The 23,990-nt window shown below is 41.6% G+C and overlaps 1 protein-coding gene across 6 annotated transcripts in view; it reads left to right on the top strand.

Moving 5' to 3' along the window:
* Positions 1–2,001: 2,001 nt before the first annotated feature.
* NISCH (nischarin) overlaps positions 2,002–23,990 on the top strand; it is a 48,487-nt gene continuing 26,498 nt past the window's right edge. For 4 of the 6 annotated variants that reach the window (XR_013229070.1, XM_077325818.1, XM_077325816.1 and 1 more), the window contains exons 1-8: positions 2,004–2,427; positions 16,310–16,393; positions 17,315–17,497; positions 18,226–18,274; positions 19,372–19,535; positions 21,344–21,439; positions 22,231–22,326; positions 23,531–23,683. Coding sequence is in view for 4 of the 6 variants with exons in the window: in XM_077325818.1 (XP_077181933.1) it covers positions 2,341–2,427; positions 16,310–16,393; positions 17,315–17,497; positions 18,226–18,274; positions 19,372–19,535; positions 21,344–21,439; positions 22,231–22,326; positions 23,531–23,683 (912 nt within the window). In the remaining 2 variants the exon portion in view is untranslated. Of the gene's footprint in view, positions 2,428–16,309; positions 16,394–17,314; positions 17,498–18,225; positions 18,275–19,371; positions 19,536–21,343; positions 21,440–22,230; positions 22,327–23,530; positions 23,684–23,990 lie in introns of all 6 variants that reach the window. The other 2 variants (XR_013229069.1, XM_077325815.1) reach the window with 2 other exon arrangements.

The following is a 23,990-nucleotide window of genomic DNA, read 5'->3' as shown; positions in this document are numbered from 1 at the left end:
GAGTTATCGCATCCCTATCGGCTCCCTTGTGGGGTCCCACAGGGAGTGATATCCTCTCCCAGATTATTCATTATCTTTATGCACCCTCCATCTCACCTGGTCTAGAGTTATGGGCTGGGTTGTCACCAATATGAGGATGACACCCAGCTCTATCTCCTCATGGAAGGCCACCCAGACTCCCACCCAGAAACATTTGCCAGATGTTTGGAAGTGGTTGCTGGATGGTTAGAGCAGAGTGGCTTGAAACTCAGCCTCTTGAAGACAGAGGTCCTGTGGCTGGGCAGAAAAAAGGCTGGACAGGAAGCGTGTTTACCAACTCTGGTTGGGGTACAGCTTAACACTATGCCCTCAGCCAGACATTTGTGGATAATTCCGCATACCTCCGTTTCTATGGGGGCCCAGGTCACAAGTGTAGCCTGCAGGGCATTTTTCCATCTTTGCCTATATTTAAATACGCTATGAAGAACTTGAATAATCTCAAGACAAGATAGAAGGGGGGGGGGGTGTTGCTTGTTTTAAAAATACTTACCTGAGTAAATAGTTATCTGAATAATTCTTTTCTTTCAAATAGATTTGCATGCTACCAAAACTCCTCATATGTGGCATATTAGTAGAAATGTATGAACTTACAATTTAACACACAAACATTATTAATTCTTAGAAGGAAAAGCCATTTTTAATCTTTTGTATTATTACTGCATAGTAAAACGGAGAGTTCTCAAAATCCAAGATCCACTAACATTTATTTATAATCAGTAATAAATATTGTCACTGAGAAATCAGCTGAAATTATAACTAATTAAACCAATTTTTGCCAGTTGCCTGGATGTAGTACTAATGCAGTCAAGGTGTAACTCTATGGAACTCCACAGCAGAAAGGCAAAGAGGGTGAGCAACTACCTAGCACCTCTCTGAAAACTTCTGCTCAGGATGGAATGCAGCCACTTAACTGCAGAACACTGCTTCCCCTTTCCCCTTTCTGGAGGAATTTTGTCCTGGACATTTATGTGGGTTGAATTCCAAAATATTGTTCTGGAGTGCCATTAACTTGTCCTACTGCCATGGACAAACTCGGCCCTGCAAATTTGAAATGTTATTTGTTTAATGCCCCTTCCAGTCTGTTCTGAGTTGTCCCAAGGGCATTTTGGCCAGGAATGGCTTGAGAAAGATGTGAGAGTGCCACTTTTTTATTTCTAAAATATTGTTCTTGAGTGTCCGTTATGCATCCCATTGTTTTTTGCTGACTGTTGTCAGCTTAATGCCCATTCCAGGGTGTTCTGGAGGCATTTTGGCCCAGAACTGATTAATAAAGGAGGTTAATAAAGGAGTGAGAGTTCTACTTCTTCATTTCTAAAATATTGTTCTCAAGTGTCTCTAATGCATCTTGCTGGTTTTTCTTGTGTATTTAATGCTCGTTCCAGAAGCATTTTGTCTTGGAAAGGGTTTTTAAAGATTTTAAAAATATTGTTCTTGGGCGTCTGTAATGCAGCACACTTTTGTTGTTGTTGCGGTACTCTTGTTTCTTTAATGCTCATTCCGGACCATTCCAGCTTTTACCCTGTCCCGATTCAATCTGTTCCGTAGTCCTGATGCCCAAAGATCGCGTTTTGGGGATTGTGTCAACAACTTGCTCCTCAAAATAAAACCATTGTGCCTTCCCACGAGACCAACGAGCAGTTCCTTGTGGCACCTATTTTACTTCCAAGATCACAGGACCGGGTAGGGTCCCCCGTCCTCTCACCCCCGATCATGCTGTACTCCGCCCGCTCGTCTCCGTTTCCCCCTCGGCGGTCGGCGCTATTGACCCTCGGGGCAGAGCAACCTCCGGACTATAATACGCGCCTCCCTCTGACTGCAGTCCTTAAAAAGGTTACCCCAGGAGAATCCCATCGATTCCAATGGGCTTCGACTGGCCTAAGTGTGGTCAGGTCTGCACCGTCCTCCGCCCATCAGCCCGCGCCAGCCGCGCCGCCTCCCCTCCTCCCCTCCGAGAGAACCAGGCGCCTCTGCTGCTCAGCCCCGCCCCGTCGCGCGTGTCCCCTTGTTTCAGGTGCCGCGCATAGAAGTTGTGGCTGGAGCGGCCCCCTCTCCTCCCGCCCCGCTCCACCGCCGGGCTCTCTAGCAAGCCCACGGGAGGGAGGGAGGCTGGGGCTCGGGAAGCAAACATGGCGGTCATGACGGTGGAGGTTGCGCCAGCAGCGGCGGATAGAGAGGGAGGCGGCGCAGGAGCAGCAGCAGCAGCAGCAGCAGCAGCCGGAGCTGGCCTGAGGAGCGCGTCCGAGTGAGCGGCGCGCCCAGCCCAGCCGTCTCCTGTGCCGCGCCTGCCCTGCAGGGGCCGAGATGGAGGCAGTCGGGGCCACGGAGGAGGGCGAGGAGCCTCCCAAAGAGGTCCGGGTTCTGGGCTCGGAGCTGGTGGAGAACTACACGGTGAGAGCGGGGAGGGACAGCCTCCCACGGCCGCTTCGCCTTGCGCGGGGCGCTGCTGGAGCTTTCCGGGGTTGTGTTGTCGTCGGTGGCCGCTCCGGTCTGCAAGCGAATCCGCTTCGGGCCGGCCAGGATCCTGGGAGCGCTTGAGCCGCACGGCGCTTTCCCTCCGACTGCACGTTCGCAGCCAAGCGCCGATACCCCAAAGGGCGAAGATAGATGCTTCTGAGGGGGGCTGGGGGGTGTATGGGGCGGTCTCTCTACCCTCCTGGGAACTGGACATTTCACAGCCCCGGAACTAGGGGTCTGTTGCTGCTACTGCTGGCTTAAGAGGTGGCGTTTTGTTCCGCCCTTTTGCTCCCTAATAAAGCGTTTCCTTCGCAGAACAGCTTTGGGGATCGGGCAGAAGATACAGAGGAACTTGAAGTGTTTTGGTTTCTGCTTTCTGTCATGACCAGCAGACTGGCTCCAATTAATATATGTGTGACTTGAACATCTGTTGAAACCTCTCAAATGCTAATCCTCTTTTACAATATAGGTGTGGAGGAAAATAAGATTTTGGTTCGTAGCAGTGCTTCCGTTGTTGCTGCCTTACACTGTTTTATGTGTAGAGCTATGTATTGTATTTAATGGTAACAGAAGCTAGCTTACGTACTGTCTTCCTGTTTAAATACTGTATCTTCAACAGCTGTTACATAACTGAAGATGGTTGCATCACCCACTGTCTTCTATTGAATTTGGGTGAGGAGCACCCATTTCTAATCCTGGCATTTTTGCAGTATGAAATGTCAAAAACTGACACTATATCATTTAAAAATATTACTCATTCACTCTTCAAGACTCTGTGTGCAAACAAGCCTCCCTGAATCAGTTTTATTTCTTTGAATTATTTACATAATGCTCAGCTTTACTTATAGATGGAAATATTAGAGATATGCATATGCATTGTGAGGGTTTTTCAGAAATCTTTGGGCAACCCTCATTATTTGATCTAGCTACAATGTGTGTGTGGAGGGGGGAATTATCTGACTGGAACAGATTTTGAAAGTTCTGTAGCCAGGTTCTGCCTTCATAGAATATAATGAAATTACAAGGTATGATTGTGCTAGATTTCTGCACTTTTAAGCCATTAACAGCTCCATGCAATTATTTCAGTCTAAATCCCTAACAATCCTATATAGTTCTTCCAGTCTAAATGGATACTTAAATGGTTTTAAGTAACTGTGCTGTTAGCATTCTGTGAAGTAGGCACATGTTTAAGACCCCTCCCATTGAAATCAGTGCTGTCACATTTATTTGTTGGATTGGTCACATCCTTATTGCCAAGTAGTTTATCCTGCACTTACTACAATGCACTCAGGATGGTGAAAATATGATAGCCTTTAATTTCCATTCCTGTCTGGAATTACGATCACTGGGAGGTGCTCTCCTGACTGTCCCACTAATTAAACAAGCTCTCCTCTGGTAGGCACACAAGAGAGGAGGGCCTTTTTGGTGACAACCATTATGGAACAGCCTCCCCTAGAAGGTGTGGCTGCCTCCCTCACTTTTGTTCTTCAGGAGGTAGCTGAAAGCAGTTTTAGAAAAGACTGCATTTGAATAATTTAGTTTTTATTTATTGACAGTCCTAATTGAGATTTTAACTTGTGCTACTTTATGTGTGTTTTTAATAGTTGTTGTATTTACATTGTAAGCTGCCTTGAGTTCCACAAGTTCGAAAGGTGACTAATAGAATAAATATATTTAATCTTCAATCAGTCTGGTAAAGTAGGTTAGGCTGACAGAAGTATTTGAGTGAAGGCAATCCAGTAAGCATAATGGCCAACTAGGGATTTGGTCCTCTTTGCCTTAACCTGATGCCATACCTGTTGTCTGCTGAAAGTATCTCCATAAACCAACTATAGCAGGCTCATGTAAATAAGCAACAACATCAGTTATCACTTACAATTATAAAAACAGTGTTGGCAATTGTATATATGACATCCCAGTAATTATCTTGGAAGAGAAACAGTGTTACATATAATGTCCCATACTTCTGGTAATCTGTATGCCTTCTGTTTCTCAAACTATATCTCCAGTGCACATGGGAGAGGTTCTTCCAGAAAACTGTAATGGAAGGGCTCTCAGGAACCTTCTTCATCTGGGGTTCTCCAGTGCCTTTTCCAAGGGAACAAAGCAAAGAAATAGCTTTATTTCCCCTTGATTTAGGAAGAAGTGGATTTTATTTTGTAAGAATTTTTCATGCATAAGCAGTCTCCCTCATTTTGGATATATTTGCAAGCTAGCCTGCCAGCCAACCAACGTCAGAAAAGGGAACAAAGTCTACTACCCTTAATGATGCTTGAAGTTCTACAGCAAACATAGATACTGTAAAGGTGAGGAATAATCAAAGCAGCTGGGTCAAATAAGTGAGTGATGGTGCATCTCGCTCTTCAGAATTGCTAAAACCTTATTTATATGGTATATAAAGATCCACCCATCTGATTGTATATTATCTTAAAATTAAGCTGCTCTCGTTTAAAATGTACTATTTTCATGTTGCAGTATACAGAACAATTATGGCAGGGTATGATCCTGCCAAAATGAAGTGCTTTGAAGCCTCATTTACTATTGTGGATGAGGTATAGGACATATTTTTTCTTTTCCATTTAAATTAATCAGAAGTGCTAACACTTTGGCCATGGCCAAACTACTTACCAAGTAGTTTATCCTGAATTTACTACAGTTCACCCAGGATGGTGAAAGTATGATGGCCTTTCATTTCCATTTCATTTCCATATGCATATGTGCATTTAAGTGTAATTTCCATATAACAATATGAAAATTGATTGTATATTATATGTATTTTTAAATGTATATTATGTATTGGAATGGATTCTACCCTGTTGCAATTTCTGAATAAGCTCCCTTTGTATCGGTTTGGATATTAACCCCCTTATGTAGTTGCAGCTTTTCCTATTAGGACCAGTCAGTAAGAAAAAAGTAGAGGGGAGATATTACTCTGGTAATGACATTGCACATGCTTAGAAGCTTCAGAGTTGCAAAGGAGTTGAGTGGTACAAACTCTTTTTAAAAACCTTATTTCTATGCATGTAAATATAAATACACTGTTACTGTGATTGAAGAACTGCAATCCAGACAATGTATGGGAAAGAACCAAGTGCACAACCCGAGGATTCTTTGAAGTCTTTTCTGCAACAGTCTTTGATGCCACTGTTCAGATTGCAAAACAGCATACTCCTTTGACAGTCAGAGCTGCTACCCGCTACCTATCTTCAAAGAAACCTGCCACTGTAGATTGTAGCCAGTGTTCATAGTCTGGCTTTTAGTGTCACTTCATCAACACTGTGTGTTTTTTTTAATAAGATTTTTATTTTTATTTTCCAGGATTAAAGATAATGAAATACATGCAATCTACATTGTTAATACAGAAAAAAGAAAGGTTATGCTCTTCATTTAATACATTTAGTTCCCCGTTTCAATCCCCTTTTATATTATTTTCTTAAATAGTTCAGGTAAGGGCCCCATTGTTCTCGAAAGGCCTCTTCTGTTCTTCCGTTCACTATCAGTGTCAGTTTAGCCATCTTGGCAAAATCAGCTAATTTATTCAGCCAGTCTTCTATCGAGGGTAGTTCTTGCGTTTTCCATTTCTTGGCCAATTCTAGTCTTGCTGCCGTCGTCGCATAGAAGAATAAACTTTGTGTGTGGGTTGGGAGGCACTGCGGAGGAACACTTAATAACATAGCTTCAACTTTCATAGGAAATCTAAGACCCCACATTTTCTGCATAATAGTATGTATTTTTGCCCAGAACTTATAAACTTTTTCACATCTCCACCACATATGAAAAAAGAGCCTATTTTATCATCACATTTCCAACATTTGTTGTTACAATTTTTGGCAATTTTAGCGATCACTTTTGGTGTTACATACCACCTATAAAACATTTTATACCAATTTTCTTTAAGTAGTTGACTATTAGTATACTTTGGTATTCTAGACCATACTAGCTCCCATTGTTCCATTGTCACATTAGTCTCAATATTTTGCATCCATTTGATCATACATGGCTTAACCAGTTCCATTTCTGTCTCATACCTTAATAACAATTTATATATTTGGCCCTGTAAATGTGGTTTGTCTTGGATTACTAAGTTTTCAAACTCTGGTATTGGAGCCTCTAGATTTAGCGGTTGCTGAAACTCTGCTTTAAATCTAGATATTAGTTGGTTGTACTCTAACCATTGAATTTCTACTCCTTCTTTCTTTATTGTTTGTATATCCTTGAACTTGCCGGTCTTTGATATTAAGTCTTTGTACTGGAGACAAGTCAGCCTTTTCTGTTGAGCTTTCCCAAAATATGCCTCAATTGGCGATTTCAATATTGATGGTGCTGGGGATAGTCTCTTATTATATCTTGACCATACATTCAAGAGCCCACTAATCCAGGTGTTTGCTACTGCTTTTTGTTTTTGTTTTCCTGCTGGCCATAGTCTTTCATGGAAACTGTTACCCATGGTTTTTCTTTCAAATATCAATTCTCTTGAATGCGGTTCCCGAATCCAGTCCACTATGTATGTAAGTGCTGCTGCGTCTTTGTATAGTTTTAGATTAGGAACACCTTGGCCTCCTCTCTCCTTCACATCTTGAAGTATTTTAAAAGCAACTCTTGGCCTTTTTCCACTCCAGATAAATTTGTTGATCACTGATTGCCATTTTCTTAGAGTTTTCTCCTGGATCACTATTGGTAACATTTGGAACAAAAAGTTAAATTTGGGCAACGTTCATCTTGACCGTGGCCATTCGAGCCGACCAGGACAGTTTTTACTCGTTCCATCTTTTGATATCCAATTGCATAGTCTTCCATAGTCTTTCATAGTTACCAGTGAAGAGTTCTCGGAAGTCTTTGTCTAGGTAGATTCCCAGATATTTCACCCATTTGGGATTTGTCTCACATCCGGTTTTTCGGTTGATATTTTGCACGTCAAGATCTGTGGTTCCCTGTAAAACAATTTTTGTTTTATCCTTATTTATTCTATACCCTGAATAATGCTCAAAGTCTTTCAGTAGTTCCAGGAGAGGAGGAATTGACGCTTTTGGGTTCATAACAGTACAAACTACATCATCAGCATAACATTTTAATTTAAATTCCTGATCATCGATTTTGATTCCCATGATCTCCTCTGTAGCTCTTATCTTGGTTGTCAGCATTTCTAGTACCAGATTGAATAACAGTGGAGACAAAGGGCATCCTTGTCTGGTGCCTTTACCTATTTTGATGGATTGTTTTGTGAGCATTCCATTTATTAAAATTCTAGCTTCTTGTTCAGAGTATATTTGTCTGATAAATTCCAGGAAAGTACCACCACAATCGGTTGATTTCAGTGTTTCAAACAGGAAGTCCCAACTAACGTTGTCAAAAGCTTTCTCCGCATCCAAGAATATGAAGGCAGCCTGCAACTTTTCTTTACGCACATAGTCTGCCACATTCAAAACGAATCTTATGTTGTTCCTCATTAGTCTTCTTGGCATAAATCCAGTTTGATCTTGGTGTATAACGTCTCCGATACATTTTTTCAGTCTTTCTGCTAAGATTTTTGCCAAAATTTTATAGTCCACGTTTAGCAGAGAAATTGGTCTATACGAGTTTGGTGAGCTTGTATCTCCTCCTTCTTTATGAATAAGTGTTTTTGAGGCCTGTTGCCATGATTTTGGGAGGGATTTTCCAGGATTGTCTATAATCTCATTCAATAGTTGAAGTAAGTGTGGAGAGACAATATGGCTCATCTTCTTGTAATATATTGCACTCAGTCCATCCGGCCCTGGGGCTTTTTGAGCTTTTATTGCCATTATTGCATCATTTATTTCTTGCATTGCTTTGCTGGCATCCCACACCGTGGCCAATGAAGAGTTTGGGGTGGCATTTAGTTGGAAGAACTCTTGTAGACTTGCTTCACAAATCTGCTGGACCTTTGGGTCCTCCAGAAGATAATTATTCATTTTCCACCTTCTTATTCCGACTCTTTTCACACATAGCTCTATTTGTAATGGATTGTGGTCTGCAAAGGTGTTTGGTAGTATCTCTGAAGTTCTCAGTTTGTGTAACTTTTGTTTTGACGCCCAACATTGACCCAGTCTTGAGTAAGCATCATGTCTGTTTGAATAGAATGTATATTGGCGCAATTTTGGATGATGTTCTCTCCAGACGTCCACTAGAGCCAGATATTTGAAGTTAGATCTTGCAGAGGGTGGAAATGTTGAGCCTGTTTTCCTTGAAGATTTGTCCCAATATGGATCTTGGACTACGTTAAAGTCTCAGATTATCATTACCTCATTTTCCAATAAATCCAAATTGGACAAGAAAAAATCCCTATAAAACATCTCTTTGGCATTATTTGGCGCATATAGATTCACCAAAATTTTGGCCGTCAGAGAGCTTAATCCTTAAGATAGAAAAGCGTCCGTCTGGGTCCTCGGATATAGTCTTCGCATTTATATTGGGGTTTACAATGTACGTCACCACCCCTCTTTTCTTTTCCTTTGCTGATACAATCCATTCTTTCCCTAGGCTTTTGTTTTTCAATAAGTTTTGATGTCTTTGTGCAATATGGGTTTCTTGTAGACATATTATATCACATTTTAGTTTCCTTAATTGATTAAAAATTTTCGATCTTTTATTCAGTGAATTTAATCCATTAACATTAACCGAAACTATCTTCAAAAGCTCCATTTTTACTTTCTGGTCCCAGCACCTTTTCTTGCTACTCCCTTGTGTTCTTGTTGGCTTGACTGTTTTCTCTGTTCTTCTGCCAACGCAGAGCCTTCGGCTAGGGTATCCGCTAATTCTTGTGCTTGTTGTAGTGTTTTTATGATCCTTCTTCCTGTTGGTAAAATAACTTCCAATGCAAATGGAATTTTCCAAAAGTATCTAATGTTTTGTCCAATCAGAATTTGCCGTAGGAAGTGAAATTGCGCCCTTTTTTGTAATATCTCTGATGGTAAGTCTTGAAAAATCTTAACTTCTTGGTCTTCAAGGGTGAATGGATCTTCTCTATGCTTTCCTTGGAATGCGTTCTTTACTGACTTAGATTCAAAGCCAACGAGAATGTCTCTTGGCTGGTTGTTTCTCTTGGCTGCTCTAGAATTTACTCTGTAAGCTTTCTCAATTTTCACCTCTTCTTCCTCCAAGTATGCACCGATCGCCTCAGTAAGTTCTTTCTTTAAATCTTCCTTGCCAAAAGATTCCGGGGCCCCTCTAATCTTCACATTCCTACTTCTCACTTCTGACTGCAGAATTTCAAACTTGTCATCTGCTCCTGCTCTCCAGCCTTCCAGTTTTTCAATTTTAGCGTTGTGTTCTTTTAGTTGTTTTATATTTCCTTCTACAAGTGTTTTTATTCCGTCTATACTATCTGAGAGTTCTTTCTTAGTGTCTTGTATTTCTTTGGAGAGTTCTTTAGATTGTTGTTTAAGTGCTTCTTCCGTGTAAGCTTTTAACTCCTTGCTTTGTTTCTCCAGGAGGCGGGCTATTTTTTCCATATCTATGCTTTCTTCTTCTGAGGTTTCTTCCAGTTCTTCTAGGTCTTGTTGTTGTTGTTTCAATCTTTCTAGTTCTTTTTCTTTTCTTTTCCTTAATTTTCTTTGCTTTGGCAGCTGTTGACATATCCTTCTTTCGTCTCCAGAAGGCTGTCACATCAACCTTTAATTTCTTTTTTGGTGATCTATCAGCTTTGGGGAGTTGTCTATCTTTTTTTCCAGACATACATTGAATACAGATTATATTAATCAACAAGTGGTTATGTCACCTGGTATATGACACTTTTAAATCTCTGTTATTACAAAACACTATTAAATCAACATATATACCGGTATACCCAATATACTTTATAGCCAAGTTATAGAAAAATAGTTACACCAGTGTTCTACCCTCCAATCCTGCAGTGCCCTCCTTGATGTTCTGACTTTACTCCGCTTCACTTCTTCAACCCTTCTTGTCTACAACGTCTCAACAGCAACAGATGGGGGGCTTGTCCAGGTTATCTGCACCTGCACCTTAACCTGTCAGGCGCCTTGTTTGTAAGCTCGATCTGATGTCTGCCAGTTGTTTTCACTCCGGAGTTGTGATGAGTCGAAAGTCTTGCAGGGAAATATCCAATTAGCTTTGAAGATTAAAATAAAGAGCTTTGTAGATTACAGAGTTGAAAAGAAAGAAAAAAGTTTTAAAATGGCGTGCGGCACTTGCTGGACTCTGTGCACACTGAGCTTGCGTTCCATGGGATATTAATTTCCCTGCGGAACAGAGAGGCCCCAGAGATTCACAAGGAATTCCTGAGTAGATGGTGGGTGGGTTAGCGTACCCAAAACCCGATTCTGTCAATCACAACAGCGATTGACCCTCAGTGGAACAGGAGCTCGAAGTATTCGAGCTATCCAAGTGCCATGTCTCCGCCCCCTCTCACTTCATCAACACTGTTGCTTAGAAATAGGCAGAGAGAAGAATGGATTTGGGGTGGAAATAAACATGGACATATTGGCATCTGAGAAGAAAAGCATTCATTACAGGCAGTGTCAGTTCCATGTATCATATAACTGTGAAAGTTAAAAGTGACTTCTGTGAAATTTGAAAGTCATATTCCCCTGTTTAAAATGCAAACTTAGAAGTATGAAGGTAACCAATCATTTTCCTCATAAATGTGGTTAAATTGCCAATAGGGATCATTCATACTTCTGAAGTCACATGCATTTTTCTCCCATGGTACAGAGTGACATCAGTATGGAAATAAATACAGTAATTTGTGTGTTTAATAAAATACATAGCTCACTAAGAAAAATATTTTTGGACTCAGCAATACACCACTATAGTGTTTGATCCTAGATACTTAAAAACTATTTTAATATAAATGTTAGGGTAGTAACAAAAAAACGCTCCATTTTTGGTGCTTTAGAATTAACTAGTATCCTCCGTGCATGAGGGCTGCCTTCTATATATCTTCTTGTCTGCTTGAGCTCGGTGGTGCTGGAGGCAGCAACCACTATTGAACCCTGCATATTTGGACTTGCGTTACAAGCTGCCCTACTTACCTGAAATTCCAGGTAACCTTGAAATTATGCTTCGAAGCCTGAGCTTCAGGGGCTGTCTAAAAGCACTTGGCGGGCTCCAGGAGTGCATTACAGTAATCTCATTTGGATGTGATCAAAGTATGGATCACTGTGGCCAGATGATGCTTTATGGGGAATGGCTACAGTTGGTAAATTAACTGGAACTGATTAAAGGTGCTACATATCTCAGGAGTCCTGAGCCTCCAGCCATAGCCAGGTTCCAGGAGCACCTTGAAGCCATAAGTTGCATGTTACCCATAATAAGCTCACATGTTTTTAGGGGCAAATTATGTGAGGGTGAATTCTTTAATTAGGCAACTGGGTTAGCTTGAGAGCAGACAGGTTTTCTTAAGAAGGGATGGTGAGTTCTATCAGTCTCTCCGCATCCCACCACAGAGCCCCCCTATTTGTCCCTAAGCTGTTTCAGTGAGTCTGCTGACCCAAAAGAACAGAACTGGAAGGGGGGCAATTGGCAGAAATGGTGCCACTGATGTTCCTTTCAGGCTTTGGTACATGTGATTGGGTACGAGTCTCTGTTCTCAAAACAGAAGTCTTAAATATCTTAAATAAAGCTCTTAAATATCTTTAAATTTAAGTAATTAGATAATTTTGAGAAGCAGGCAAGGAATGTTAAAACATTACGGTGATTTTTATTGTTAATATGATTTTTAGGAAACATTTTTCTATACCTGCAGTGCTTTAAAGAGTACAAGTTTGATCATCCCTTGATCTGTTGGGATGATTTAGTGCAACTAAAACATCTACAGAATTGATAGCTTATGATAATGACATTAATATAGTGGGCTTACAGCTTTTACATTAAACATTATTATAAATTTTAATTGTTCCATGCATAGACTTTTGATCTGACAGTTATTAAAAAATATCCCGTGTTATGTTAACCTCTTTCCATTGTGATTATTCAGCAAAAAATAGTAAAACACTCCTTAACCCCGCCCGCAGCACCGCAAGGGCTTGGGGGGAGGAGTTAGGGCGGGCTCTGTCCGGGATGAGGAAGGGTGCCGATTGGCCCCTTCCTCCGGACAGACCATCAGCGGGGCCAGCCGATTGGCCTCTCCGATTGCCGCCCCGCTGGCTAGGGAGCAATTGCGAGCCGCGCACAGCGCGGCTGGCGGGTGCTCCCTGGCCAGCGGCCTGATGCATTCGCGCCTCCGACAGGTCAGGCCGCCGGCATGCGGGACATGGCGGCCTGCCGACTCGCCGGCTGCGCGCTGCCCCGCTAGCGCCCGCTGTATTGTACGTACAGCGGGCTTGATTACTAGTTTGTTATAAATGTGATTATGTCAGAGACATGGTGAATCCTACGCGCTATGTATGATTCTAAAGCTATGACAGAAGCGGTGGTTTTGTTTTTGTTCTTAAATCACTGTCTCAGGATTGTGAACCCTCATGTGAAGGAAATGCTAAGCATAGATCTCTTTATGCTTTAAGGATGAATAACTCACAACTTACTTCTTAATATTGTACCACTTTATTAATATGTAGTAATTGAAATGTATGTGATAGGAACATACCAAGGCATCTTCCAATACCATTCATTTTTAAGGTTTAGTAATTATATTATATAAGGTTTAGTAATTATATAGTAATTATACACACATAGTATTGGGTGCTTCCAATGATGTGCTGAGCCTCTGATTGGCTCTCTGTGGGATAATACCCTCAATAGGGTGAGAGCTGTCCCCCACTGAGAGACAATCAGAGCCTCTTCCCCACCCCTGTCTTCTTTCTCCTCTTCCCTGCTGCTTCCCAGCACTTGCCATGAGGAGGAAGAGCTGGCAGGAGGTAAGCCGGGGGGGGGGGGGGGGGGTTGGTGGCGGCTGTGAGTGGCCAGCCATTTGCACTCTGCCTTGCTGCATTGTAGCCCTGCCACACTCTCCAACCACCTGCCCATTGGGAGGCCTGGAAGGGTCTTCCAAGCAAGCTTTGCACTGCCTGCACTGCTCTCTCTGGCCTCCTACCCTCTGGGGGTGGGTGGGGAAGGCTTGACTGAGTGTGCTCCATGCTGGCTGCACTGCTGTCACCAGCCTCCTGCCTGCCAGGAGAGGAGGGGAGACTAACTGGGTTCCTGGCCAAGGGAAGAGGGCAGGGAAGGCTATCTAAACACCCTCCACAGCAGCCACACTGTTCTCCCTGGCCTCCTATCTGCTGGGAGAGCTGGGGGGCTGCCAGGGTCTATAGCACATTATATCTCCTGTTTCTATGAGGAAATGCAGTCTGTTTACTGTAGAAGTGTTTAAAATACTGGAATAAATAGATTGAGGCTACATTTTTTGAGCTATTGTGAGGAAGAATCTTTTTTATGCTTCAAAAACTTGCCTCTAGCATTTATATTTATTTATTATTTATATATTTCAATTTATAGGCTGTCCTTCTCCACACAGTCTCGGAGTGGCTTACACAATATGTTAAAAACCAATACAATAAATTTAAGTTTTAAAATACATTAAGACCATATATGTACATTGTTCCCACTCTCTGTGCCTGGAGGTAAGATGGTTGCACTTGTCCAGGCACAATGGAGGAATAATGAGGGGTCTAGCTGGGGGCCTAGGTTGATGGTAATGGTGATTCTTGGTCTCAACCAAATACCTGGTGGAAGAATGCCATCTTGCAAGCCCTCCAGAACTTAGAAAATCTATAAGAGCTCAAATGTCAATGGGCAACTCATTCTACCAGGCTGAAATCAGGGCAGAAAAGGCCCTGGCCCTAGTCAAGGCCAAGTACACCTCTCTGGAGTCAGAGACCATAATCAAGTTGGCATTTGCTGAGTAAGAGCTCTCTGGGGGATGTATTCAGAGAGGCAGTTCCTCAGGTACACAGGTCCCAGACTGCTTAAGGCCTTCTGAACAATAGATATTACACATCAAACCTTCTCTTAGTTGCTCATTATTTTTTGTTCTGGGATGCTTAAGAAATATTTTACTTTTTTCACTCCATCTTGTCCAATTCCCCTCAATACAGTGTCCAACCCACATTGCTTTTGTCTGTTAATGTCAATTGTTCTGCAACATAGCCGGAGAGGGGGAAGGTCAAAGGGTATTTTTCTACTTTTCACCAATAGAAAAGCTGGCTGGATCCAACCCAAGTTATTTTACCATCTAGGACTATGTTTTACCATCTAGGACTATGTGTTCAAGGTATTTCTACAGTTTCCTCACTGTTGAATGGCCTCCAGTAGGGTGTTGTTGGAGCTTGTGCATTATTCAAATACCAAATGTATTGGTAATTTATAAATGTTTTATTTGTAAGAGTTTGATTTCCTAGCTGAAGATTGCTTTTAGTATTTTTTTTATACTCAGTACTATTAACCAAAGAGCCTCTTGTGTCGCAGAGTGGTAAGGCAGCAGACATGCACTCTGAAAGCTCTGCCCACGAGGCTGGGAGTTCAATCCCAGCAGCCGGCTCAAGGTTGACTCAGCCTTCCATCCTTTCAAGGTCGGTAAAATGAGTACCCAGCTTGCTGGGGGGTAAACGGTAATGACTGGGGAAGGCACTGGCAAACCACCCCGTATTGAGTCTGCCATGAAAACGCTGGAGGGTGTCACCCCAAGGGTCAGACATGACTCGGTGCTCGTACAGGCGATACCTTTACCTTTTACTATTAACCAGTATCATTACATCCCCTCTGAAATCCTGTGAAAGCTGGTTTTGATTGTGAAAACTGATTTTGACAATATCTAAGTCTGGCATGGTGTTTAAAGATAACTAGCATGTTAAAAATTCGTATTTCTTTTAGCTCCGATTCCAGGTAGGATGGGGAAAGTTTTTACCTTAAGACATGAAGGGTTGAACCCATCAGAAATGTTGTGTGAATGGAAGGGAAGATGATTCTTTACTGATTATCCCTTCATGTTCTTCCTGGTGTTCCTCTCCTCTCCAGAAGTAGCATTTAAGGGTAGATTTGGAGCTGCAGTGTAAAGAGGAAGCAAGGGCATTGTACTCCACAAACAGAAATTACTAGTGAACTGGAGCAAGTAGCTTAGGGAATATGCTAGGAGGAGTAGGGTATAAATCGAAAAATAAATACATGAATTATTGCACTGAACATCAGAAAGAACATCACTCCTTTCTCGACCAAATTTAGGTTCTGTGCTTGATCCACTGACCTTCTTCTGCAGTGATACATTGTTAAACCTTCATCAGGCTAGGTAGGAAAGAGGGCTTAAAGATAGTGCAAAGATTGTTTCCTACCCTACCCCCCATTGAAAAGCTTGTGGCATTGTTGCCATTAATGTTGTGTTATAGGTAAGCAGTGATTATCCACAATGCACAGAAGTCCAGCTGTTGTAGTGTATTTCTTAAGTGGCAAACTATTTATCTGAGCTTGGTTACAATGAGCTTAAAAAGTGTCTATCCCATGCATGAACTGTAGCATACTAGTCTTGGTTTAACTTACAAGTAAATAACTTAATACACATCCTGTTTGGAGCCAGTTTAGTGTAGTGGTTAGGAGTGCAGACTTCTAATCTGGCATGCCGGGTTCAATTCTGCCCTCCCCCACATGCAGCCAGCTGGGTGACCTTGGGCTCGCCACGGCACTGATAAAACTGTTCTGACCGGGCAGTGATATCAGGACTCTCTCAGCCTCACCCACCCCACAGGGTGTCTGTTGTGGGGAGAGGAATGGGAAGGCGACTGTAAGCCGCTTTGAGCCTCCTTTAGGTAGAGAAAAGTGGCGTATAAGAACCAACTTATGATCTTATGAGTATGCATACATTAGATTTCTTGGGTTTCTTCATCCGTTAAAAATGTGTTTCATTTAGGTATATATCATTCAAATGAACGTTGGGAGCCATCATTGGATAGTTAAACATCGATATAGTGACTTCCATGACCTACATGAAAAGGTAAATATTCTGTCTTAAAATTAAAATGTTAATCGTAGTCTACTCACTTGGAAAATTGTGTTGCAGTGATTGTCCTTCTGTGTCACGCTGTGCTGGCATGCTTCATATAGCTGCATAATAAGAAATGTTATGCAGCTATATGAAGCTATTACGTAAACAATATTCTCAGACTTTGTTATTTTTAATATTTGCTTCATTTATGTCTCACATTTTCCCCCAATGGGAGTCCAAGGCAACTGGTAATGTTATTTCCTGCATTTTATCCTGAGTTGGTTAGGCTGTGTGACTGCCCCAGGGTTGCCCAGTGATCTTCCAGGGCAGCATGGGGATTTGAACCGCCCCAGATCCTAATCCAGCTCTCTTGTCTCCAAACCACACTGACTGAGAACACATAACAGTATGAAACAGTTAGTACAGCCAGTATATATGGTCCTGACTTAGAGTGACTGCTTTAGTGGAGGAGAAATCTGTATTCTCTCAAGTGTTTTGTTTTTGTTTTTGATTATATTTTCCACCAAGGGAAGCTGGTCTGCTTATATAATGCTATGATTTGTTTGTTTGGGGTAAGCACTGCCTTGTATAGGGGTCCCCAACATTTTCTGATTTGCAGGCAACTTTGGAATTCTGACACTGTGTGGAGGATGCACTTATAAAATGGCTGCCATGGGAGATGGAACCAGCCATCAAGTGTCAGGATGTGAGATTATGTATACCTCTTAATAGTAACTCTTCAGCATTTCAGGCAGAGGCTCTGTTTAACAGGATGCCTTTTGAATACACACTAATGCAGTGAAGACCCTTGTGCTGTGGAGGTGAAATTGCATTTCAATGTTGTCATGTTTCTCAGTGCAAATATTTTAACAATATGTTTCTCAAAATTCTGAATGAAACTAAATAATTTAAGTATGGCTTTCTTTCCAGCTTGTTTCAGAGAAGAAGATCGATAAGAGTCTACTGCCTCCCAAGAAGATTATTGGCAAAAATTCCAAAAGCTTGGTGGAAAAAAGGCAGAAAGAATTAGAAGTCTATCTACAAACTCTCCTTGTCAAATTTCCCTTAGCCGCACCCAAAGTATTGTCACACTTCTTACACTTCCACTTATATGTAAGTTGTATCCTAACAAGTTTTAATACAGTTTTTATGAACCTCCCACTGTGTGTGTGCACATTCCACTGCCTAGGAATCAGGTCTAGTGAGATAAAGGCAAACTGTGAAACTGTGAACCACCATCCCCCATTTTGATCAGAACCCTAGTCTATAGGTTCCCTGTTCTTGTTCCCTTTATCTTGTGGCTTCATCTTCTCATATTCAGTAATACTTTAGGTTAGTCTGGTTGGCATGCCAGTCTGTTTTGCTAGTCATACAGGACGGGTTGGTTCTCCACTCAAGCAACTAAAGTGATGAATCAGCAGTGTTGCTGTGGCCAGAGGTTTGGGAAATTACTTACTGGACCTGGCGGCTAATCCCTGAGGTGCTGGCTGCACTGTTAGGGCTCAGCTTATTCCTACTGTGTCTGTGCAGGTACAGCCCTTAACTCCATCCTCCTCCCTTTTGTTGGTTAACAGATCAACATCTTCATAGGTATGGGTTGCTTTTTTTGGCACTTTGCCAGAAAGTTTGTCTCTCTCTATTTTAAAACCTTTCAATTATTTTATTTATTTATTTATTTATTACTATATTTATATGCCGCCCTCCCCGAAGGCTCATAATTGTGTGCAATGTTACTTTGGAATTCATGTTTAAAATGTGTCATTGAAAGGATTGTTATATTAACTACAAGCAGATGCTTAATCACTACTACACATCTTATTTCAGTGATGTGTTCTTTGTAGGAAATTATTGGGATCACAGCTGCACTGGCAGAAGAACTCTTTCACAAAGGTACTTTAGGCTTCTAAGTTTCTTAGTGTCTGTAGCTATTTTCCCCTGGGTCTATAATCATCTTGAAGGTAGTGCTGAACAATCAAAGCTGACCTTGTCTTTAATTGATTGGGAGATATTTATACTGTAGTGGTGTTTCATATCTCCTTTATAAATGATATTGATGAGTAAAAGATGGCTAGGTGCAAGTATCTCTATTTTGAGTGGAACTCTTTGGTGGAACTCTTGCTAGAAAGGAAAAATATAAAGGCTCTTGTTCCATTTGAAGTCTGTCCAGAATCTCATCCTGTTTCCTTTTGACCTTGTTGTTGTGGTTGCACATGCAATGAATAATCACTCTGGCATCACACATGCTAACATAGAGGTGTTCTGAGAGCCAGTGTTGTATAATGGTTAGAGTATCAGATGACAACTAGGGGAGACTTAGCTTTAAATCCCCACTCTGTTATGAAGCTAATGGGGTAATGTTGGAGCATTTATTTGTCCTAACATACATCAAAGAATTGTGAGGACAGGATAGGGACCCTTGTATGCCACCCTGAGTTTATAGAGAATTTAGTAGTAACAAAAAACACAGAGACACTAGTAAGAAAATGCCCAAAGTACTTTTGCTTTATAAGCTGTTCAGTCATCAGTAATATATTTTCTATTTTATTGGTTTGGATCCAGAGATCCATTAAAACAAGGTATTTGGGCTTCTGCCATGTCTTCTTCATTCTAGCAATCTCTTGCAACACTTGGAAGGATGGCTTCTGATCTCTATTGAAGAGCAGCAACATGAATTGGTGGGCTCAATGAGGAGGGGGAAGTGGCTGAAATTGTTTGTTTCCCCTCTTTTATTAGCAGAACTGCCCTTGGGGTAGAGGAATGATTTTGCCTTCTCTTTACTGGAGCCCACCAAACCCGTGGCTGTTTTTCTATATATATCTCACAATTTCAGTAGTGATCTTTCTGTGGTTGAAAGGGAATGCTGTGAGGAGGGGAATCAGTGAAAATCCATGTCCAGTTGTGCCTTTTACTGATGAGTTGCTGTATCCATGCTCTTTTTCTTAGTAGTATAGGTGAATGCTTGCCAAATCTATACTTTTACTTTTCAGGGGAGCAGTTGCTTATGGCTGGAGAAGTCTTTACAATTAGACCCTTGCAGTTATACGCTGTTACTCAACAGTTGCGTCAGGGGAAACCTACGTGTGCAAATGGAGATGCCAAAACAGATTTAGGTCACATTCTGGATTTCACATGTAGGCTCAAATATTTAAAGGTAAAATACTCTTTTGAGTATCTCATTTGTTCTTAGCACTAACCACAACAGAATAAAGTAACTTAATATTTATGTTGTAAGATGCTGTCTTAAAATCTGACACTGGAAAAAAGATACCATAACTATTTTTATGCCTTTTGTTTCCAGGATAGTATGCAGTCTAGGCATATGCATTTAGATTTGGGAATGGCCATAAATAACAGTATTCTGGGTTGTTTGGGTCTTCCGATATTCAGGTTTTTTTCCAGCAGGCTGTCACTTTATGGGGCCTATTATTCCCTGTATGAAATTTTCTGAAGGGCTGCAGTAGCTGTTTTTCAAACAAATTATAACAGGCATGTATAGAACCTTGTCCTGCCTGTCTACTAAAGACCCCTCAAGGTTCAAGTAGATTGGATCATGGAGTCCAGTTCTGTGGCTTCTGAACCAAGTGCCTCCAGCCGTCCTGCTTGACTCTATTGCTCCCTTTGGGAGGGGGAGTGTTATGTTTTCTCCAGAACAAAGACGTGAACAGCCAAACAAGAAGAGCAAGCAGCCATTGGTCAAAAGCCTTCTAATGCAAACAGAACCAACAAACCCAACAGAACCGACATTGAACTAGAGAATCCCAGCAGAACTAAAGGCCAGGGTGGCAAGCCTACTCAAACCAGTGTCTAAGCAAAACCACCAAGCCAATACCGAGACCTGACAATAAGGCACTGATGCAGACATTGAAAATTGCAGAAAAACAGTCCTTGGGAGCTTTAAAAATGCTGACCCTGAATATTCCTCACTATTTTTGGAATCGGGGGGGGGGGTCATTTACCAGTATCCCCCAAAAGTCCAGATACTATCTGGACTAGCTTGGTGTAGCATTTACGAACAGTGGCTTCTAATCTGGCGAGCCAGGTTCCCTGCTCCTCCACATGCACCCAGAATTTGTGACCTTAGGCTTGTCACAGCCCTGATAGTGCTGCTCTCACAGGGCAGTGCTATCAGGGCTCTCTTCCCCACATACCTCACAAGGTGTCTGTGGTGGGGAGAGGAAGGGAAGGCAATTGCAAGCTGCTTTGTTACCCTGTCAAGTAGAGAAAAGCGGGTTATAAAAACCAATTCTTCTGTATCTGAAAAATATCATAAGGTATTTTGGGGGTATATATTCAGACCAGAACTATCCAAATGTGCAGCCCTAATATAGATGCCTTTTTTTTTTGCCTGCTAATTGGCATGACAGTGATACCCTTATATTCTAGTTTTTGTTTGTCCAGCAGTAGGAAAGAGGAACAATATGTACAGAAGCTTCATCTGACACTCATATATGGCTGTTCTGAACAAAATTTGTACACTTAATTTCAGTATTGCAAGTAAACTCATATTCTTCAGTGGAGTTAAGCAAACATGTAAGAGCTAATTTACATTTCCCATGTGAGGTGTTCATGTTGTTCATGACATCTCTCATCACAGAAGTGGCTTGTGTTTGGAGTGGTATGTTCTCAGTGGGGACTTTCATTGGTCTTTCTTAAGAATAACTGTCTGCTTTCTTTGTTAAAATGGACAAAAGTTCATTTGATCAAAAGTTCAGCACCATATAGTACAACATGCAAGCACAAGGTGGCAGCCTTAGTTTAGATGTTCATTGCATCCTTAGAAATGTACTGATAAGTTCTCAGTAGTACATCATGTACGGATGTAGTAACCAGTAGATTATTCTTTTACACTTGGCGGAAGGGTGGCTGTAAATATTCATGGGTCATAATTTCACAGACGTTCACAATTTGATAGGCACATGCATATTTCTGTGCATCTCATACCTTAATTTCTTTTGTTAGATAAATGGTGCAAGTGGATCTTTTGGAACCAGTAACATTCAGGAACATCTTCTGCCTTTTGACCTATCAATATTTAAATCTCTTCACCAGATACAGGTATGGTTTAATGATTTCTATAAATTGTTCAAATGCAGGCTCTCCAGATGTCGCTTGGTGGTTGCTCTATGTGGTGTATTATTTTTGTCCATGTCATGTAAATATATAAAATTGCCATCTACTGAATCAGATAGGAGTTCCATCTATTCCAGTACTGGCGACTCATGCAGGTGACAACTATCAAAGCTTTGGGGGCTGATTTAGATGTTACAACGTCCCCCTAGCTGTCATGAGGATTTTTGATCAGATGTGTGCTGGGAACTTAATTCCCAAAATGGAACTACTGACACAAGAAGGAAGAGCTTCAGCTCCCCTCTCCCCCTCAAAAAAATCATTCTTCCAACCCTGTAGAAGCTGCTGTTTGCTCTATAGGGGAAAATTATGGTTGGTCATTGGTACATGTAAGTTTTAGTAACAAGCGAATAGTGGCTTCTTGGAAAAGTGGTTCAGGGTGGGGACAGAAGGATTCAGCTCCTTTTTCTTAAGTGTTGCCCTACCAATTAGCATTGGGCCTATGGACACCTGGACATGAAATTTCCAGTGACAAAGTCCCATTTTTCGATAATCCTTGCACGTTCGTGGTTTTATTTGTTTTCCCTTTCTTCCCTAGGAATTATACATTGTGCAGGGGTCTTTTGTATTTCTTTCATGTGCACAAATGATGGGGATTGTAAAGAAGTCTGTTGCTTCGTCATTCTGTTTCTAATATTTATGAGAAGTTGATTTTAGGCAGTGTTGCTAATACTGCTATTATATTTTAATTTCATGTTTTTAAAAACATTAACCAACAGATAAATCACTGTGGAGCAAAGCTTGTTAAAGGGCTGACAACTTCAAGGCATACTTTAGCAACATTGAGTGTTCAGTTTTCAGCAACTTCAATGATGGTAAGACTTAAATGTTACCCAAGTGTCTCTTAAGCTTAATGGGTTGGATTCTGAAAATCTCCAGCGTAAGGAACTGAGGGTCCAGGTTATTCCGCACCTTCCTTGCCCACCCTGAAGTTTATTCCAGGGGTTGATGGACCCAAGTGGGATAGTAGTGGTCTGGGTCAGGGAACTGCACAGGGAGAGGAAGGGAATGAGCCCTTTTTGGCTCTTGCACTCACAGAATAGGTGGGCTTGGGTGATTTTGCACTGTTCCCACTGCAGGTGCGTGGCTTGTGTGGCTTTTAGTTCATGCAGGTCCATTGACCCTAGGAACAAATGTTCTCAAGGTTGGAACAGGCTTTGGGTGGAGGGAGCCAGGAATGATCATGCAGTCCTTATATCTGTAGGTTATAGGTCCCAACCCATTACGTATTAAGCGTATGCAACTTTGCCCAAATTATGTATGTATGTAAAGCAGCTTCCTGAATGTCCCCTTTTTAAAGCAGTGGCCAGAATCCAAAGAGATACTGAAGACCCTGGAAGGATCTTGTGTTGGCCCAGGGGAATTTTTCACTTTAAAAATTGTATATAATGATACCTATCTCTCACCCCTAGAAGACCAGCATTTTGTAAAGAAACCCATCTATTTCAAAAATAGTTTGGTATGCAGGAGGCAGGGTGTGTGTCAAACAATAGAAGGCAAGTAAATGCATAAATAATGGTTTAAACTAATCTTCAGAAGCCAGGAGATTATTTCACATATGTTAATAACAGCGGTATAGTATTGAAGAGAAGGTGTTATTTTATACACCAGCTTCTGAAACACTTTGGTCTAGCTATTATCCATTCTGTTGAGAAGACTGGGTCACAGCCCATTACTTACCTTAATTGATTATATGTAGTTTTTAACATTGTCCATCCATCCATCCAAAAATGATTGTGTCCTGTAAGTATATTTTAGGAAGGCAGCATAGTGAGAGTTTTACAATCACTTTTGTAAGCACTTTTCTTCAATAGTACATCCTGCTGAACTCCATGAGGTTTATTTCCGAGTACGTCTATATAGGATTGCACCCTTAATCTTTCAGGCCTGTTTCTTCTTGTAATAATTGGTCATTATTTCCTGAGCTGAAACTTTTAAGTAGAAAGAACTATAAGAAATTGTGAAATATTGTAAGGAACAAAGTTCTGTTAAACATTTTCCTGTGTGTGTCCTGAACAGGAGGTCCTAGTGCCTGAGGCCTATGAATTTGACCAGTGGGAACCAGAGGGTGCACCTTCAAGTTGTCCTGTGACAGCCATTATTCCAACATGGAAAACATTAACAACCTTAGATATGAGTCATAATAGCATATCTCAGATTGATGATTCTGTGGTAAGGCTTCATTATAAATGTCTTTAAATACTGGGGCAATAAAGCAGAAAGGATAAATGTCACTTAGACTGATTATGCACAGGCAGGGAAGGGCAAGTCAGCACCTGCATTACAGTGGGGCTAATTCCCACTCATGCACTCTGATGACCCATGGCAGGGGAACACGGATTCTTCCACATTCTCTTTCTTGCTACAGCAGCATCAGATGCTCAGCCGGGCCAGGCCTGTGCATATGGGCCAACTCCCCGCCCCCCCCCCACTGTATCCCTGCAGGGATATAAAATGCCCCATTCAGCTTCGTGGTTCT

Source organism: Paroedura picta, chromosome 3, assembly GCF_049243985.1.
Source record: "Paroedura picta isolate Pp20150507F chromosome 3, Ppicta_v3.0, whole genome shotgun sequence".
In the NCBI taxonomy this organism is placed as follows: domain Eukaryota; kingdom Metazoa; phylum Chordata; class Lepidosauria; order Squamata; family Gekkonidae; genus Paroedura; species Paroedura picta.
Note: the sequence above shows the minus strand (reverse complement) of the source record. Positions and strands in the feature narration are given on the sequence as shown.